Genomic DNA, 20,427 nt, shown 5'->3' on the forward strand with positions numbered 1-20,427 from the left:
TTTTATTATTAAATAAAGTTTTTTTGACAAGATGAAACAATTGAACTGAAATTAGAGAAGATGTAAGAGTAGATACAGTTTTCACAGTTAACTGAACTGTAACTGTTATCAGTTCAGTTTTTAAAAACTGAACCATAAGATAGTATACTGAACTGTTACTAGAAATGGATCAGTTATTTTTAGTACAATATAGTACAGTTAACTGCAATACAGTACAGATCAGTTATTTTTGCCCAGCCCTACGTGTAAGTGACAAAGTTATAGGTTGTAGGTGGAAGAATGATGACTAAGGGAATATGGATGAGGTTTGGAGAATTTCAACATTGTGGAGTGGGAAGATAGTTAGCAGAATCCATATAACTCGTTTTGAAATTGTCTCCTTAGATGATGAAGTTTAAAATTCATTCTTAATTTTATCATCTTGAAGAATGATAAACTACATTGGAAACACTTTTTTTGTCCAATAATTTACCTATGTTTTGCATGATATTTGAGATTAATATGTAACTTATGTCCTCACAGGGAGCCCATGTGTTTTGGCCATATTCTTTTTCTCTCCCCTTGTTAGTTATGGGATTATGGCTATACTTTCCCACTGGTATGGTGACTATGTTGTTTATTTTCCTTCCAGTTTTTTGTCTCCTGCATCTTTTTATGTATTTTTCATTTCCTTTTGATATTCAAAATTAAAATATCATGAATAAATTATATATTGAACTATAAACACACATTGTATATTTCAGTTTGTTCTAACTGCAACTGGGTCAGAGTCAGAGCAAGAAATATCCTTCGAAAAACATAAGTGGAGAGCTGCTGGAGTGGACAGACTTCTAATATTTGATGTTGTAGACAAAGTGTCGTAAGCTCTTCATTATATCCCTTTGCTCTAGACATTGCATTAATAAAGTTAGCTACTAGCCAAGTAGACCCAAAAGAGTAAAAGGGTGAATAATGCCTAATGATTTTATATGATAATTGAAGACACTACATACTCCGGTGGGTCATTTGTTCCAATGATGATGAAAATTGCATTTTCTGTTGAACTTGATGAAATCTAGGCTGCCAAATCCTTGTTAGTAACCATAAATTTTCTTCACCTCTTCTTTGTTGTTGCCTCTAAATACATGTATCTTTCAAGTTGAAAACATATGTTAAAAGTTAATGTTACTTTTGTCTGTTTGATAGAAATCTTTATAGATGGAAAATGCTACTATTATTTGGCCACTATAAGATATTAAACTCTTCCAGTGGAAAAGGAATTGTCTAATGTTATATTCTTATAGTTTAAATGATTATGTGATTCTAGCTTATGATAAAAAAACTAATGTTTCTTGATTCTCAACTTATTTCTGGTAGTTTATATGTTATCGAGAGTGTCTTTTTACTCATAGTATAAGGTACAACATGCAATGAATGAATCACAATTTGATGACCCAAAATTTTGGTTACGAGTTAATGAGTGATGATGAGCTTACATGATGCATTATGATTTTAGCCAAACTGATTGGTATTTGTGTAGGTTGTGGATGTTATCTCTTTTACCACTGGAAAAAGGGGACCAGGTGCAAGACAGAAAAGAGCAATAAGGTTGTCGTGGTCAGTTATTCTGGCATTGTTGATGACAAGTGAGAACACGAACAGATTTGTCCTCAAAGGCTGTATTTATTTTATACTTTACTATGCAAATAGCTTAAAAATCAAGCTATAAGAAAACTTAGTGTGTTTCGTACAGAGAGCAAATAGCTCATGTCCAGAACAGGGGCTGAAATGCTCCAGTTAAGCATCCAAGAAACATTCAAGTAACACTAGTNGTGTCTAAAGAAGAAAGCAGTTCAGAAACCCTAATCCTAAGGCCACACAAAAAGAACACAATTTCTACCACACACACAATGACAGAGACAAAACAACATGAAAACGAAAAAAAAAAAAGCAAGCATCATTCAAGTACAATTTCTTCTCCAGAAAAATTCAGTTTTGAAAAAAAACTTACCTCGAAAGCAAAATGCACGATGATGCCAACCTCTGCAGACCATGACCACGATGACCCACCACCATTGCCACAAACGCCAACTACCACGACCCACCACCCTGCCGGAAAACACCATGTAACCAACAACCACAGCTACGCGGGAGAATGCCTTAAGGCTACCAAAAACGGACCTCCACATTCTGAAATTTTTGAAATATGGACAGAGGAGCAAAGGGAAATTTTTGAAATTTGGGTTTTGGTATCGTTGGAGGAGCAAAGGCGAAGGGTTGGAGGGAAAGGTTTTGGGCGACGAAGAATAGGATGAAGCTAGGGCTGGTGGGAAAATGAACTACAGAGAGGGAACAACTTAAAATTCTTCGAAGACATTACCGAAGGCCTATAAGCTGTGGGTAATTTAATTCACCATGGCATTACCGACGGCTCCAAGGTCGTGGGTAGAAGGCCGCCGGAAAATCGCATGCTTCCTATATGTGTGAACCTTTTCTGGACTTCATAGATAGTCTCTCTAGCCTTCATCCGAAAAAGCTCATACTCTTGAATTAGAGAATTCTTCCTTGCTCTCTTGACTTCATCAGTGCCTTCATGTGTGACTTCCAAGACATCCCACATTTCCTTTGCAAATTTGCATTGAGATATCCTGAAAAATTCATCAACAGTTAGTGCGGAGGCAATAATGTTTCTGGCTTTAATATCATACTGTGCTTTTCTATTTTCTTAGGTGAACAATCTGTAAAAGGTTTTGCAACAGTTTTATCATCAACAGTTTTAGTAGGCACATAAGGACCATTTAAAGTTGCATCCCAAATTCCTCTATCCTGTGATTCAAGAAAGATTTGCATTCTAATTTCCCAAAAAGGATAATTTTCACTAGCAAACAGAGGTGGTCTATTTGTTGAAACACCTTCACCAAAAGTTTGAAAACTAGAAGTCATCCCCAAGTTTATAGTCGATTCAAAGAAAAACAGAGTCGACTAGTTTTTCAAAGATCTTATGAAAACCAACTCTGATACCAATTGTTGGGAAACAGGCAGGCTTCGTTTTAACACCAAGAGGGGGGTGAATTGGTGTGTTTCCAAAATCAGAGTTTTTTCACAATTTTCAAGTTAAAGTAGAAAACTTTACAAACGTTCTTGAATTGCAAGTTATAGAAATTCGTTTGCAGCGGAAAAGTAAAGTAGACTACGTAGATAATGGAGTCGACTGAAAGTAAAAGTATAAGGATAGCGAATTCAAACACATGTTTTTATACTGGTTCAGCCTCAATGCCTACATCCAGTGTCCTTCTTATACCAGGAAACAATTGCACTATAATGGTTAAGGTTTTTACAACAAGGAATTTATAGAAGACCTCTACGTCAAAAATATAAATCTCCTCTCTAACCCTCTAACCAAAATATAGCCAAAACACACAACAAGACTTGCAGCAAGATGTCCACTCTCCTACAATCTGCAACCCACTTTGAACAATCCTCAAAGTGTACCAGACTCCACGAGTCCAACCCTCGTAATCACAACAGGTCCAGCAATAACAACAATCACCACGGATGCCAAACAAGTTCTTGATCAACCAAGAAAACGCCTCAATGCGGAGATAATGATCAAGCGATGCGTGCAGCACAAGTCTCCTCTAGAAATTCTTCAATGATAGATCACCACGGTCTTCTTGATGAGTTCTTGGAGCTTCTGAACTTCGAAGAATCAATCTGAAACAAAATATGAAATTGTTATATTTCCAAAAGTTCTTTGAATCAGCTAAGGTTCGTCAATTTATAGATTTTTATAAATCTGAGGCTCTTGCAGCCGAATATGCTACTAATACAGTCGACTGAGTTATGACAGTTATAACAGATCACTCAATGCAATAGCATTCAAGTCAAACTAATTAATTCCACATTTAATACAGTTGACTCTCATTCAATGTTCAACTAACTTTTAAAAATGTAGTCGTTACTATGCATGAGCATAACAGAATTTCAAAAGAAACAACTAATGTAGTTGAATGCGTGGCGCATATAGTCGACTACCACAAGACATAACACTTTGAAATTCTTTTCAATGCAAAATCTCACATAGCAATGTTTGTTTAAATCTGTGCATAGACTTTAGCTTCATTCGACTTCCCCATAATGAAGTCGACTTACAGCTTGCAGTTTCTAACACGCAATGTAAGTTCATAAAAGTGCATGTGGTTTTCATCTTCCAAAACATGTGTAATGCAACCAGATATGATGTAACATACACAAGCTCAGTAAATATGCATTCACACATCATTATACACACAAAAACATGTTCAACAAGATATCAAACAATAAGCAACAGAACATGTAACACAAATAATGCATGTGTTATTAAAAATGTGTTGTCATCATTAAAAACGAAATTTATATAGATATTGTGTTGACAACAATCTCATCAAAAAATTTGTCGGTAATTATCGATAAAAAATCTGTCAGTAATTATGGATGGAAAAATCTGTCCTTAAATTCGTTGGTAAAATATCGCTCTCCTTCTTTTTTTTCTCTATTTTTAACACAACAAGCACCTAAAAGGGAAGATCAAGTCCTACCATATGTCACTGTTGTTGTTTTTTCCGTTTGCAACGAAGGATGCAAAGCATCTTCGTTTGTTGCAGGTTTCCATGGAAGCTTTTAGTAGTACGATTCACACTGCTACGAGGATGACGCAATGTTTAGAGAAGACATGAGATGGGTGTTGGTCGTGCTTAATGCTGCAAAAGGGATTTGTTGGTTGTTGTTGCAAGTTTCTTATGGTGGCTTTTCTTGGAGGTGGTTGCTGATAGCTATGATTGGTTTGTATCATTGGGCACTTATATTGATGTCTAGTAATGACTTATAGCTTAAGAGGAAAGGAAAGAGAAAGAAGAAGAACAGAAAGAGCAAGAAGAAGAGGGAGAAGGGGAAATAGGGGGTTTGCCTCATTCTACTCGCGTGAGATAGTAAAATACTGAGTAGTTCGTGAAAAACAAGAAAAAATGGTTTGCTGACGAATTTACCGAAAGATTTTTTCATCGGTAATGTGTATTTGATTTATCGACAAATTAGTTTGTCAAAAAATGTCGTTCATAATTGTAAAATGAATAGAAAAATTCCCGCTGATTTTACCGTTCCATTAACGACAGATTTACCGATAGAAAAATCTATCGGTAATGCGTATTTCATTTACCGATGGATAGTCCGTCAAAAAATGTCATCGGTAAGTGAAAAATGGACGGAAAAATTCTTGTTTATTTTATAGTTCTATTACCCATGAATTTTTTCGTTGGTAAGTGATATACGCATTACTGCAAATTTATCAACATATTTTTCTATTAGTAAGTGATATATGCATTTTCGACTGATTTACAGACAGATTCTTCGTCGTTAAGTGTATATAGGTGGCGATTAAAAAATCCTGCAATTAAAAAGATTATAGGTGCCAATCTTAAATGTTGTTGACCGCAAACGAGCATATAATTTCCCTAAAAAATAAAATTCAAGTAGACCTATTATTTTTCAAGGGTATTTCACTCTCCACCTCCAACACTTTACTCAACACTTTTAACATTTTAAAAAATCTTTTCTTAATTTTGGTAAATTTTTTTTTAACTTTTTCTCTTTTATTAGAGTGACCTTCCATTCTTTTAACTCTACGCTCTTTTAATAAAAAATTTTAAAACTTTGTTTCCTATATATAATTTAATAAATATGTAATTTAATTTATTTTAAACTTTGTATTATTGTAATAGTTATATTAAAAAGTTCAAATTAAAATAATTAAAATTAAAATAATAATAATAATAAAAATAAAGAAAAAAATAATATAAAATCTGATTTAATATATATAAATATATTAAATTATATTATAAAATTAATGAAATAAGATTTGGAAATTTTTAGATTTCTTATTACTATTACTTTAATTTTAATTTTTTTAATAATATTATTATAATAATATAAATTATATCTTAATAGTTATTTAAATATAAAATATATTAAAGAATATTAAATTTTTAAATTAAATTAAATGGTTAATAAATTATAAATAAAAAACAAATTTTTAAAAACATTTTTTTCGGATTGGAAATCTGATAAGATACCTATATGCGATGATTATTTTTTTTACAATTTTATTTTCTATTTAAAATTTAATAATAACTTAATTTAATTTAATATTTTAATATAATTTAATGTTTTTATATATATTAAATCAGATTTATTATTATTATTTTTGCTTTTTTATTTTTATTACTTTTATTTTAATTATTTTAATTTTAATTTTTTAATATAATTATTATAATAATACAAATTATATTTCAATAATTATTAAAATATGAAAAAGTGCTAAATTATATTAGATTTTTAAATTAAATTGAATACTTATTAAATTATAAACAAGAAACAAAGTTTTAAAAATTTGTTAGAGGAAAACAGGGTTAAAGAGGTGTATTGTTCTTTTAATAAAAAATGAAAAAGTTAAAAAAAATATTTATTAAAGTGAAAAAAGAAATTTTTCAAAAAAAAGTAAAAGTGTGGATGAAATGTTGGAGGTGTAATCTTAGAAGGATAAAATTGTAATTTTGGAAAGTGCTGAGATATTGAAATATTGGAAGTGTAAGGTGAAACACAGAATTTTTCAAATCAAATACCTTTCTTCTCATGTATCTCATAATTCAGTTGAAATATATGATACATTGAAGTCATTGTAATTGAAAAGTTTTGAACATCTAACTCTCTCTTACGTGGATTGTAAAAAAAAAAGTAAAAAGAAAATACATACTAAAAAGGTTAATGTAATTTTCGTATGTATTCCTGTTGTCTCATTTTGTTGGCCTGAGGAGCTTCCTTCGATTTTCCTTTCATTTAGAAAATTCTACTTCCTTGCTTGACTTGGAATAGTCAACAAAGACACGGTGTAGAAATTAAGCCCCAACTACTTTTCTGTTGTCTCATTTTGTTGAGGAGTTTCCTTCGATTTTCCTTTTATTTAGAAAATTTTACTTCGAAACTTTTTTCCTTGCATGACTTCGACTTGGAATAGTAGAAAAAGACAGCCGTAGAAATTAATGCCATACTTACTTCCTGTTGCTGAGCAAATAATAACTTTAATGCTGTTGTTTCATCTTTTATTCATACCAAGGTTTAGAGCATAGCAGAAATTTCATGTCAGGAATGAGCAGTTACTTTCTCAAAATATTGTTTGCAGTGTTTGTGTGCATTCTGCATACCAAACTATCAGTTCATGGATTCAACTCGCTATCACAGAGTTCACAAGTTAAATGCATAGAGAGAAAAAAACAAGCACTACTCAATTTCAAGCAAAGTGTCCGAGATTACTATGGCGTGCTGTCCACGTGGAGGGACGACCAAAATCACACAGATTGTTGCAGATGAAAAGGTATTGAATGCAACAATGAAACTGGTAACGTAGAAATGGTCGATCTTCGTGGTTCGGAATCGCATTATTTGTCAGGTTCAATTAATATCGCTTCATTGGTTGGCTTGCATAAATTGGAATATTTGGATCTCAGCTCTAATCATCTTTCTTCCCTTGGCGATCAAATTCCACCATCCATCGGCTCCTTTCAAAGCTTTAAGATATCTCAATCTGTCACAAACAAGTTTCTCAGGAACCATTCCCTATGAACTGGGAAATCTCTCAAAATCAGAGTATCTTGATCTGAAAACAACTGATCTTGACGGAGAAGTTCCTTCTCAAGTAGGGAATCTTTCAAGTCTGAGATATCTTGATCTAACTCTCAATTTTCGCATCAATGGAGAGATTCCTTCTCAACTTGGAAATCTGTCACATTTGAGATATCTTGGTCTTTCGTACAATTNACTTTCTGGTGCAATTCCTTCTCAACTTGGAAGTCTGTCACATTTGAGATATCTCGATCTTTCATACAATTTACTTTCTGGTGCAATTCCTTCTCAACTTGGAAGTCTGTCACATTTGAGATATCTTGGTCTTTCATACAATTCACTTTCTGGTGTAATTCCTTCTCAATTTGGAAGTCTGTCACATTTGCGGTATCTTGATCTGTCAGGAAATTCGCTTTCCGGAGCACTCCCGTTTCAGGTCGGAAATCTTCCTCTCTTGCATTCTCTTAGACTTGATGGAAGATCTGGTCTTAAAATAAAAGATGAAAATTGGTTATTATCTTCCCTCTCTTCATTAACAACTCTTAGTCTCAATTCCTTTCCTTATCTTGGCATCTCTAATATCAGTGAGCATCTTCCAAACTTAAGAGAGTTAAGTCTAGACAATTGTGCACTTTCAGATGCTGATATTTCACTTTTGTTTCCTTCTCATTCCAACATTTCCACTTCCCTTTCCATCCTTTCTCTCTCTAATAATAAGTTGACGTCATTAACATTTCAATTGTTGTCCAACTATAGTCCTAATCTCCAAGAGCTTTATCTTTCTCGTAATAACATTGTTCTGTCGACTCCTCACTATCTAAACTTTCATTCTCTTGTGATACTTGATCTCTCTGTTAATAATCTGACTCAGACATCAATATTTCAAGAACATCTCAACTTCAGCACCAAACTACAAGAGCTTACCCTGTTTGATTGCGGCCTTACTGATAAAAGCTTTGTTGTGTCATCTTCTTACACTAAAAATTCTCTTTCTCTTGTCACCCTTGATCTCTCAAACAATCTGTTGAAGTCACTGGTTGTTTTTCACTGGGTTTGCAACTTTACTGCCAACCTTCAAAGACTTTCCCTAGAGAATAACTTGTTAGAAGGTCCCATTCCAAATGGATTCGGAAAAGTTATGAACTCTCTCAAATCTCTTAAACTTGGCTATAACAAACTAAGAGGCGAGATTCCAGCTTCCCTTAGGTTTCTTTATCAGTTGCAGTCTCTTTATCTTGAGGAGAATTACTTGGAGGGTGATATCAATGAACTGCATCTCAGAAATATTTCCCACTTGATAGAGCTAGATTTATCAGACAACTCATTGTCTCTGAATTTTGCTACCACTTGGACTCCACCCTTCCAATTACTTTCATTGGGCCTAGCTTCTTGCAAGTTGGGTCCTAACTTCCCAAGTTGGCTCCAGACTCAAAGTCAGCTAAGCTTCCTTGATATTTCTGATGCGGGAATCGATGACTTTGTACCAGATTGGTTTTGGAACAACTTAGAGTTTATAAGAGGAATGAATATGTCTTACAACGGTCTCAAAGGTTCGATTCCAAATTTAACGATGAAGGTTCTGTGGGATGAACGTTCGATTCCAACTGCAATATCTCTACATTCAAATAAACTTGAAGGTGTAATTCCTACATTTTTGTCACACGCTGGCACGTTGGATCTGTCAGGCAATAATTTTTCAGATTTAAATACATTATTGTGTGGAAATAGAGTGACAAAAAATATGCATACTTTGGATCTGTCAAATAATCAAATAGGAGGACAACTACCTGAGTGTTGGGAACATCTAAGTTCATTAGAATTTCTTGATCTAAGAAATAATAAATTATCTGGAAAGATTCCACAGTCCATGGGTACTCTTGTTCAGTTGGAGGCTCTGGTCCTACGAAACAACAATTTTAATGGAGAACTGCCACTCACATTGAAGAAATGTTCAAACTTAGCTTTATTAGACGTGAGTAAGAATTTGTTGTCTGGTCCAGTACCTTCTTGGATCGGGGAAAATATGCAACAATTGAAAATCTTGAGCTTGCGAGTAAATAACTTCTTTGGAAGTGTTCCTGTACAACTCTGCTATTTGAGTCAAATTCAAGTCTTTGACCTCTCAAAGAATAACTTGTCAGGTGAAATACCAACGTGTTTAAGAAATTTTACCACGATGTTGAAAAGGACCGTAATTCCAAGGGAAATTGTAAGGATACGAAAAATTTCAACTCAGGTAACTTATTTCAATATTTATGACTCTTACTTATTATTGGCGTGGAAAGGTCAGGATCATGAGTTTTGGAATCCCGAGAATCTTCTTAGGAGCATTGACCTCTCGAGTAACAGTTTAACAGGTGAAGTACCCACAGAGATTGGATATTTACTTGGATTGGTTTCTCTGAATTTATCAAGAAACAACTTTTACGGAGAGATTCCTTCTGAAATTGGGAATTTAAGTTCGCTGGAATTCCTAGACTTATCAAGAAATAATTTCTCTGGCAATATTCCTTCTACTCTTCCCAACATTGACAATCTTGGAGTGCTAGACCTATCAAACAACAATCTGAGTGGAAGAATCCCAAGGGGAAGACATTTTGAAACCTTTGATGCCTCTTGTTTTGAAGGAAATATTAATCTTTGTGGAGAGCAACTCAACAAAAGTTGTCTAGGAGAAGAGACAATACAAGAAACTGAACAACCAGCAATCGATGGAGAAGAAGAGAATTCAAATTTCTATGGAGCATTATACATGAGCTTGGGGCTAGGTTTCTTTGCAGGCTTTTGGGGCTTATTAGGATCAATGCTACTTTGGGAACCGTGGAGAATTGCTTACATAAGATTTTTGAACAGACTCTTAGACTATGTACTTGTAATGGCTGAATTGAACGTTACCAAGTGTCATAGGTGGCTCAAAGGATAGTAGGTACGTTATTCCATTCAATTCTTTCTCTCAACTTGTTTTGCTGACTATTTTTCTGTTTACATAGAATGTAGTTTTTTTAAATATAATAGGATTGTTTATATAGATACTAATCATTATATATCTTTATTTGTATGTCTACCACACTATCAGTCTTCATTAATTTAAAATTTAAACATTGAATTTGTCCAATTCTATTTTCTCTAATTAGTTAATGCCTTTACAAAACAGTTCCGTAATCATTTTACTTGCAATAAATAAATTATAGATGGCGTGTTCTGTTTGGATAAGTTTTCTTGTTTTAGGACAACTTCTATGATGTTTAAACCTCTTAATTAAGTCTCATATTTTTCTTCATCAGGACTAATGCATGTATTGTGAATTATGTAACAGAATTTGCATTTTATGGAAGATAATGAAAGATGCATGGATTACTGGAGTAGGTATTGAGGTTGAACAAACTTGTTTATTTCATTGTCTTCTATTGTGTAATGCAAGCGTAATTTTTTTTTTTTTTTTTTATAATGTGAACGTTTTGCAATCATCTTAAATAATGATTCCATCTTCAAATTGACTACTCACATTCTTAAGTGTGAGCATTGGTGGAAACAAAAATAGTTTGGTTGCAATAATGAATGAAGTTTTATGGTTCATACTTCATAGTGTACTCCTGGGATTTACATTGGTACATTTGTTACGATCACGTAACTTTATTTTTTGTGTTGCAATTTTTCCATTTTTAAAATTGATATGCCTTGCGGTACAGTATGTGTATTCTTTAAATTAATTGATAATCGAAGTGACACCAAGTTAATATATAAGGTTTCACGAGGTATTGGGTATGTATCTTGGTTATGCTACATAGGAATATTTAGGGGCATTACTGTGATGTTGTTAGTCCTATGTTTGAGATTATTAAAGATTTAAATCGTGTGTTTTGTAGTTATCATGATGTTACGGACTGTCTCATGATACATAAATTATACATGGTACAGAGATGACATTTAAAATTACCATGCTGTGTGCCGGCCGTGTTGCTTCCTTTATATTAGATCACAACCAGAGATGTTTAACATGATGCACATACTGAAGAATGATGGCATGCTTTACCTAGAATTTTTTTTTTTACGCATATTTCAATTATATTATAGTCTTACGTGTGCAAAAAGAATGATATTTAAAAGTTGCATAATTAGTTATATTGTGAAGACAGTGATAATCTTTGTTTTTTTTATTTATTCTTATTCCTTTGAATTTCACTATAGTACATGGTGCTGTGAGCGTCTAGTCAACCATTTTATTATTATTATTATTATTATTATTATTATTATTATTATTATATATATATATATATATATATATATATATTAAATGTAATCAAGTTTATTAATTAGATATTATTCTTATGTAAATTTTCATGTTATATACTTCCAACATATTTTTGTTATGCGCAACGAGTTTTGACATGTTAACCATATTAAGTAATGTATTTTATTATTTTTTTTTATGATTAATGGTCGAGGTGAGTATAAAATTGGGTATTTTATCTTATGATCTTATTAAAATCGTTATTGTTTTCCAGTTTAGAATAATTGTTCATGATTGCTCGGGTGGTATTTTATACGAAGGTTCTATAAGATGTTTTAGGTGTTTCTTGAATGTAGGGTGGTGTTAGATATTTGGTGTTTATTTGCATATGTACTATGTGATGTGTGTTGAATTAGGGACAATTAAATGGTGAGTTGTAATGATTAAATGCATGATCCATAATGTTATTCTTGCAAAGTTAGTTTAATTATGTGTCAAGTGGAACATGAGTTGGTTGAATTGTTCTTTTCCATAAGGGTTGTTTGATAAGTCATTCCAATGGGTGAATGTGAATCTTGTGTTTTTTTTTTACTCAATATCAAATGACACAAAGAAGTCTTACGTTAGTGCATAGGCCCAGTTTTGATAAATCGGAAAGTCTTGTGTTGGTGTGTAGGTCCTATCTAGGTAAACAAGCAAAGAATGCAATTTCATATTCTCATAACATCTAAAGCGTAAAAGATAAGGTATTTAGTTTTCCTTACATAACAAAAAAACCAAATAGTTCTAGAAAGTTTAAAACAACTCCAAACACACAGAAGCTTTATGTGCTCCTACGAACATTAAAAACACAATCAGGTACAATGTTAGAATCACTGAACAACAAGGATTCAATTTGTTGACTCAAAAGACACATGCAACCTGAGTTGGGCTCATATGCAACAGATACAAGAAAATACCAAGAAAAAGGATTGATACTCATCTTACTCAAACAAAGAAACTGATCGGTCCAATTTCAAGAGCTCCTACAAAGAAACCGAATCTCACTATTTTTAAACTATTGTAACTTCTAAAATATCATTTTTCCTAGGTCTTTACAAATATTATTTTGAATATTTAATTATTTAGTTTATTTTTATTTTATTAACAATATCTTCATTATTTATTTACAAATTTATATCATAATTCAATTATTATTATTAAATCAGTATTATTACTTTATCAAATTATTATATTCTTATTAAATATTAAATAATAATTTTGTACTCTTTCACTTTTAGATTTATTCCCATCTTAAATCTGATTTCTTCCATTTTTTATAGTTTTTTACGATTTCAAATTTTAAATTCAAACCTTGTTATTGTATATTTCAAATTGTAAATTCTCTGTTGTTGTTGAAAATATGAATCTTAATTTAATATATATATATATATATATATATATATATATATATATATTAAAATTAAAATTTTTACTTACTATAAATTTCAAATTGAAACCAATTTTTTTAATTCCTTATAAAAATATAACTTAACTCTTTTTGTCTATTTCTTTTACATACTAAGAAACTAAATTTAACGTAATTATATTTTTAAAATATATGAAATTAGTTATATTTATTTTCTTTATTTGAAAAGGTTTACTACAAAAAAAATATTTTTTAGGAGAGGTTATTTTCCGGTGGTTTTTTAAAACCCCGGAAAAGTTTTGGCGGTTTCTGACTAAGATCGAAGTTATTTTATTTTTTATTTTTAAATATTCCCTACTGTTTAAACAAGAATCGTCCCTAACGTTTGAATTTTTTTATTTTTAAAATTATTTTCTGATAATCCCTTACTATAATTCCCTAATTATTTCTCTCCGCGTTTGCTAAAAATTTTTTCTCGAACCCTAATCCCTCTCCGCTGTCTTCATTTCTTCCAAACCAGAAGCTTCGTTTCTTTGCTGGCTTCATTTTCTCCCAAATCACAATCTTCATCTCGCTGCACCACAAGCTTCATTGTTGGTTGAGCTTGGCTTCGTGTTACTCTTCCTCTTCCTGGGCTGAGTGAGGTATTCGTCTTCAACTTCAACTTTTGTGCTGGATCCGTGGATTTTCCCGATTAAACCTTTCGTCTCTCACCAAGATATGCATAGAAAAATGTTTCTCTTCTTTTTAATTTATTTTCCAATCGGTTTCTACTCCCACACTCTTTTTCCCTTTTTTACCGTACTGTTCTCAAAATAGGGGAGAATGTTGCATTTCGTTATTTCATTTGGTGAAAATAGTGTTTCAGTTCAGTTGGAGGGAATCTTGTCTGATTGAAAAGTGTGCTTGAGTTACATTACTTTTTTTTCTAAAAAAATAGTTAGGAAGCAAAGCGTTGTCTGATGTTTTAATTTGGAGATCTGGCATTTTTGTTACATGGTTCTAGGTCATTTTTTACTAACTGTGAGTCATTTCTGACTCCATCTGTGTATCACCAAAACGAATGGATAATTGCTTGAGTATAGTATTCTGTAATTGGAGATACAGAATGGATAATTGCACGTCAATTGCTCAATGTCAGTCATTTCCTACATTGTGGCAGTTGATTGCAGACAATTAAACCTTCCCTACTTTTTCAGTTCTATTCTTTAGATTAGTCAGTCACGATTAAATTAAATTTCTATTTTTGAAGAGTCAGGCTTTACAGAATCTGAAGGAAGCTGTCAAACAAACGAGACAGCTGCAACAGGAATTGGTAATTGTTCTGTGTTTTTCCAACATTGCTCTTTTATCATAGGATTTTGGTTAAGATTTTATTGAGTTGTTGTTCCAAATAATGCACTCATGTTGATTCAATTGAATGTGATGAATAAACAAGTATTAGAATTAGAAGGCCGTTTTCTAAAAGCCTAGTCATAGAATATAAAGGGTTCTATTGGATGGCAGGGGAGTTCTTACACGAAAGACTAAATTGGTTTGCGTCCTGCGGGCCCCTGATTCATGGTTTTATATTTCATGCTGTAACAGTCTGATTCAGTTTTATTTGATTCATTGAGGAGACTTCAGCTGATGGAACTCGGTGATTTGTTTTCTACGTTAGAAGCTTTCATTGGGCATCTACATGTAGTGCGTGGGGTATATATAGATAAAGTTGTTCATTTTTTCATCTTTTCCCTCTGTTTTCATTTATGTATATTACTCTTAACCCTTTTTACTATGTGCCGTGATTTTTTAAAGCAAAACTGGAGCATGTTTGCAGCTTAACATTGTTAAAAAATTTACTTTTTTGCGAATTCAGAGTGATTCTTCAGTTGACTGGACCTATTCAATCCCTCTGCTATTTGAGAAGGTGCCAGAAATAAATCAGGAAGAATCTCAATGGACAGACTGTGAAACAAGAAATGCTATCAATTCAATTTATCAAAATTTAGACAAGCTGGACGCATACATTTCTCTTCTTGTATGATCTTCTATCTTAATCATTCAACTTCCCGCAGCTCACTCTATTAGCCTTAACAAATTAGCATTTTTCTTTTGATTTTCTGGTGAGCAGTATCGTAGCACTGCTTATGTGCCTTACTGTTCAGCATTCTTTTTTATTTTCTAACTAAAAGTTTAGAAGTTCTGTGTAAAAACTATTGTTGTTAATACTTTTTAATTTACATACTTCTATAAACAAAGTCTAACCACGAAAAGATGACTTCTTTTTTCCAGAATTTTGATAATTAAATAGATACACTTTTTTTCACAAACTGAATATTTTACTTAATTCAACTTATTCTTTTAGTTCTAAACAGTAACTTTAGAAGTTTTTTATTTATTTTATTTTTTATATAAGTTTTGTATTCTAATTGAGTTTTTATTTTTGAAAAAAAAAGATTAAGTTGAGTTTTTTCTTTTTTAAAATGATTTAATGTGATATATATTTCATTAAATTGAGTTTAAATCATGAAAGAACCACGTATCAGAATTTAAGTTTTATTCTACTTTTAAAGTGTCACGTCTGAACCATTTTGAAAATTTGATAACTCATGGATTGTTGTGTTTATTTGCAGCTGACAAAAAAGGGATTCCTTGATGAAGGTTGAAATTGTGTACCTTGGGAGACATGAAGGCCTTATCGTCTGAGAATTCGAAAAACAAGAGTTGTTTCATGAAGACTTTTTTGTAGTTTGTTGTTTGAAGTTTTCAATTGAAACAAGTCTGAGAAGAGCTTTGTTTATCCAATCCTGGAACCTGAAGAACAGTCCCAAGCGTTCAATATCATTAATCAGTTCAAGTAAGCTTAGTGGTTCCATGTCTGTTGCATTCATCATAAGTCGTACTCCTCCAACTATGCTGCTCTTTCTTGCAGAGTTTCTCTCTGAATTTAGCATGCATGACAGAAAAAAAATTAACACTACCAGTGAAAAACAATAATACAAGTAATATTGAGAGGAAAGAAATTAAAATAAAAGAAAGATTACGGGGAGATTGTTGGGTAGGGAGTGAAATTAGAAGACTAGGTTTCTGATTTTCAGTTTTATAAATCTTAAAGGCCAATTATAATTATTTTTTCTCCTTGCTACCTCAGTAATATGTGATGGAAATAATGAAATCCTTCATTGCGCATATTACTAAGGCTAAACTCTAATTCAGTGTACCTAGTTTTGCACTCTCTTATTTAATTCGTTTGTTATTTCAGAGGGAGAAGGAAAATTTACAAGACTTAAAGAGTGCTTTTGTATTTAATGTTCTTGAAAGAGAGTTTCTAGCCAACAGCAAGACTCATAAAAGAATTTGACCAGTTGAAAATCCCTCTTAATCCCGGCGGTTTTTAATACTAATTCCGACAAAACTTTTTCCAGTGATTTTCACTTCCAGGGGTTATGCAACCCCGGAAATTGTATTTTCCAGGAGTTAAAACTTCCGTTAACATTAAAAATAACCCTTACTAAAATTGTTTTTTTAGTAGTTGTTTTTAAATTTTTATTTTTCACTTTTCATAGTTGTGACATGACATTGAAAAACATATAACATTCATGTAACACCGACATAATTTCTTTTTCGAAAGAAGAAATTTTGTTTTATCATAAACATAATATGAAATGCAGAAGTATTTAAGATATTTCACTAACTCAGATTTAAACGTATAATTATTAATTATTATCTTCGTTTAAATGCTTTGTACGTTTTTATCCAAAATGTTAAGTTATTCATATTATTCATTCTACTTTAAATTGAAAAATCACAATAATTATTCATTTCTATTTATTGTACTTTAAATTCAAAGTTCACACTTAGTATTCATTGAATAACAAATTTATACCAATTCAAACCTAAATCACAACTTTAAAATCATTTTTAACTAAGTGTGAATTGAAAATCAATTCGAACCCTTGTCCAAAAACATCAACTTTCAAAATTTCTATATTCTGCTCAAGACAAACTAAAATGTCTTGTCAACATATTAACTTAAACAGGAAGTTATTTAAATATCTATTATTTAAATAAAAAAATGTTTTGAAAACTCGTGGCAACAAAATATTTGAACTGAAATTTAATTAAAAATAGTTAAATCTATAAAATACTTAAAATTTAATTCAATTTTTTTTATATAAATCAATTACATTATTTTATTCAAAACATAAGAGTCTATATTATGAGATCAACTAAAAATCTTACAACTCTAATTGGAGTTAGATGCCGTTGCTAATGTTGAGTAACTAATTTTGCTTGCTTTCTTATAAAACTATCCCATAGCTTGTGAGAGTGGTGTGGAATAAACTTTAATGGAGCCAATGCAAGTTTGCATCATTGGAAAAAGAAGAAAAAGTTTGAAAGTGGAAACATTTCCACCGAAAGTGCCAACTACTACACCACCTAAATTTATCTTTTATGCCTTTCTTCAATCATAATAAAGAATTAGCGCTGTGAAAAATGTTAAATTAATGGAATAAGATCATCTCCAAATCTTATGTCGCCTCATAGTAGTACGCATACAATGTTCACAACTATATTCTGACAAGAGAGAGATTATACTTTACAAATGAAAGCATTCATCATATATCTATAACTAAAACTGCTCATTTTATTAAAGCTAAAAATACTTGTTATTGTTAAAATATTTATCATCATTATATTATGTTCGGACTTATTCTATTTATTATGGTTATATTTTGTCTAAGATTACTTTATTTATCATCACTAAAAGAAAAAATTAAATTACATACAGTCAAAATCTGTATATAACGCCCAAAATCCGTATATAATACTCGGTTATATACGGATTACATACGAGTAAAAATTCGTATATAATACCATCGTAGGTTATATATGGATATATCCGTATATAACTTATATACAGATATATCCGTATATAATGGTTTTAGAAGAGCTAAATAAATACCTTGCATATGGCAGTTCCTCACAATCCAAACAAGCAGACCTGGACATTATACATTACACATTCACAATTCATATAAGCAGACCTGGACATAATACATTGCACATTGACATATAAAACCAATAAGTTTTTCGCATACACTTAATCCACAAAGGAAACATTGTACATGAATACATAAATATTGTTTGCATCAATATAAGTACAAGATTAAACATTAGGTAAGTTCATAAACTGGTTCTGGTTCTAAATAAGTTCAACAGTAGTGGAAATAAGTTCTATAAAATGCCTAATAATGCATATAATCATTTCCATCTTTTGGTTGATCTAGTGGTTGCTAGCATGGTGGTTGCTGCTCTGGAGGTTGCTGTTATGGTTGGACATCATTGGGTGCTTCATTTTGAATTTAACGAAATATTATCTTTCCAGCTTGTGAATTAAGTAATTCCTTGATAGTACATAATAAAAAAGATGAGGAAGAGCTTGAGCTTCCTTTCTTTGATGAAGCTACAATCACCAAAGCAACTAATGGCTTCTCAATTAACAATAAGCTTGGAGAAGTTGGATTTGGGACAATGTATATGGTAATCATTTCAAAACCATTAAACTAAATAGAATAGTTATTTGATAACTTTTTGGCAAGTATACCAAATCGTTACAAGTAATACAGTTGATAAGTAAAGTATCGTTCTAAAAAGGAACTTGTGCAACACATGACAATCCTTCCTTTTACAACTCAAATAGACATCAAAATACACAAAACAATACAAGAAACTATTTTTGATATTTTATCAAACAGTTGGTGTGCCAAGAATTTTTATTTAAAAGAAACTTTGTTGGAATTGGGTTTCATGAATCATATGAATATAAACTCTGTTCAATATTTCATTATTTCATTCAATCATTCACATCAAGGCATACTAGTCCTAATCCCTTAGCAACCAGTTCTAAATTAATATATCAAATTGCTAATCCCTTAGTCAATTTAACATACAATTTACATTAAGTCTGATGCTTAGAATGACCAAGTTATTGAGTCTATCCCTAGATCCCAAATCACTTAGGTGCTCTATCTATGTCCATGTTCAAATTTATTTCCAATAATCACAGACACTCAAATAATATTGTATTTTCATACAATAATAATAAATTCAAGAAAGAGCATATGAACGAACAACGATATATTGAACAGGAAAATTACATCACAGTGAGTTCATTACATCCAATCCCGACGAAAGAGAAATTTAACTACTCCCAGTCATCTAGAACGTACCCATTTGAAGCAATCCCTTGCAAAAATGGTGTCTTGATGCTTTGAAGTAGTCTCCTGAAGTTCCTGAGATGTTTTCGTTTCTTCCCTTTGTCCGGAACTTCCGTCAGGAGCTCTTCTTTCTGTCTATTTCCCACTTTAAAAGCCAATTGAAAATAACTAATTCGCTAAGCGCACAACTCTTCATGCGCTAAGCGAATATTCAACTGCAACATATCTTTAACTGTCCTTTATTCACTCAGCGAATTGTTGGTGCGCTAAGCGAATAAAATAAATATTAGCTGAGCGAATTAATTTCTGGCTTAGCGAGAAACATCCCAGAGCACTCCACTTTGATGTATAAATTCCTGTACAACTTTCCTACTTCTAATTACACTTTTTCAATGAGGAAAATACAATCATTTCATGAATAATTACGAATTTGAGCTAATTAATAAGTCTGAAAACATGAATTTTTCATACTTATCACTATTTACTCATTAAACAAAACATAATAACTTAGCCTTTTTGTTGTGATTTCCTTTTGAATCCCAAAAGCTTCCTCCACTTATCTTACCCTTCGAATACTTTGCAGTCCTATGTCACACAAATTCCACCAGAGAAAACCATATAAAACATATATATATATATATATATATATATATATATATATATATATATATATATATATAATTAATAATATAAACTATATGTTATAGTCCTTAAAGAATGAGTAAACATACCTTAACATGCCTCTAAATGTAAACTCAATGTCCTAACAATGCACCAAAGTATTCCACAACAGACGAACCAAACCACACCCCATTTTGTGCCCAAAATACCAAAGAACAAAAGGGTTTAGGATTTTCTCATTTTACAAATTAAATTACTTAGGAATGAAAAAAATTTACTTACCACAACAATCACCAATTGAGCAAATCTACAACATCGAACACTAAAAGATG

At 31.7% G+C, this 20,427-nt stretch overlaps 1 protein-coding gene and 1 long non-coding RNA gene across 6 annotated transcripts; both read left to right on the forward strand.

Moving 5' to 3' along the window:
- The first annotated feature begins 7,324 nt into the window (after nucleotides 1-7,324).
- On the forward strand, nucleotides 7,325-10,555 carry LOC106760997 (LRR receptor-like serine/threonine-protein kinase GSO1). Its single transcript, XM_014644465.1, has 2 exons — nucleotides 7,325-7,384; nucleotides 7,460-10,555. The coding sequence occupies exons 1-2, from the start codon at nucleotides 7,325-7,327 to the stop codon at nucleotides 10,553-10,555; spliced, it is 3,156 nt and encodes a 1,051-aa protein (XP_014499951.1).
- A 3,115-nt stretch (nucleotides 10,556-13,670) lies between these two features.
- LOC106767777 lies at nucleotides 13,671-16,658 on the forward strand. 5 transcript variants are annotated; one of them, XR_002668708.1, is made up of 6 exons: nucleotides 13,685-13,915; nucleotides 14,524-14,586; nucleotides 14,859-14,966; nucleotides 15,130-15,291; nucleotides 15,887-16,110; nucleotides 16,516-16,658. It is a non-coding gene; the product is annotated as an uncharacterized LOC106767777 (long non-coding RNA). The 5 variants fall into 5 exon arrangements; XR_002668814.1 differs by lacking the exon at nucleotides 16,516-16,658 and having other exon boundaries at nucleotides 13,671-13,915; nucleotides 14,530-14,586; nucleotides 14,778-14,966; nucleotides 15,887-16,114; XR_001376182.2 differs by lacking the exon at nucleotides 16,516-16,658 and having other exon boundaries at nucleotides 13,676-13,915; nucleotides 14,778-14,966; nucleotides 15,887-16,114.
- The last annotated feature ends 3,769 nt before the right edge of the window (nucleotides 16,659-20,427 follow it).

This window comes from Vigna radiata, chromosome 1, assembly GCF_000741045.1.
Source record: "Vigna radiata var. radiata cultivar VC1973A chromosome 1, Vradiata_ver6, whole genome shotgun sequence".
NCBI lineage: Eukaryota > Viridiplantae > Streptophyta > Magnoliopsida > Fabales > Fabaceae > Vigna > Vigna radiata.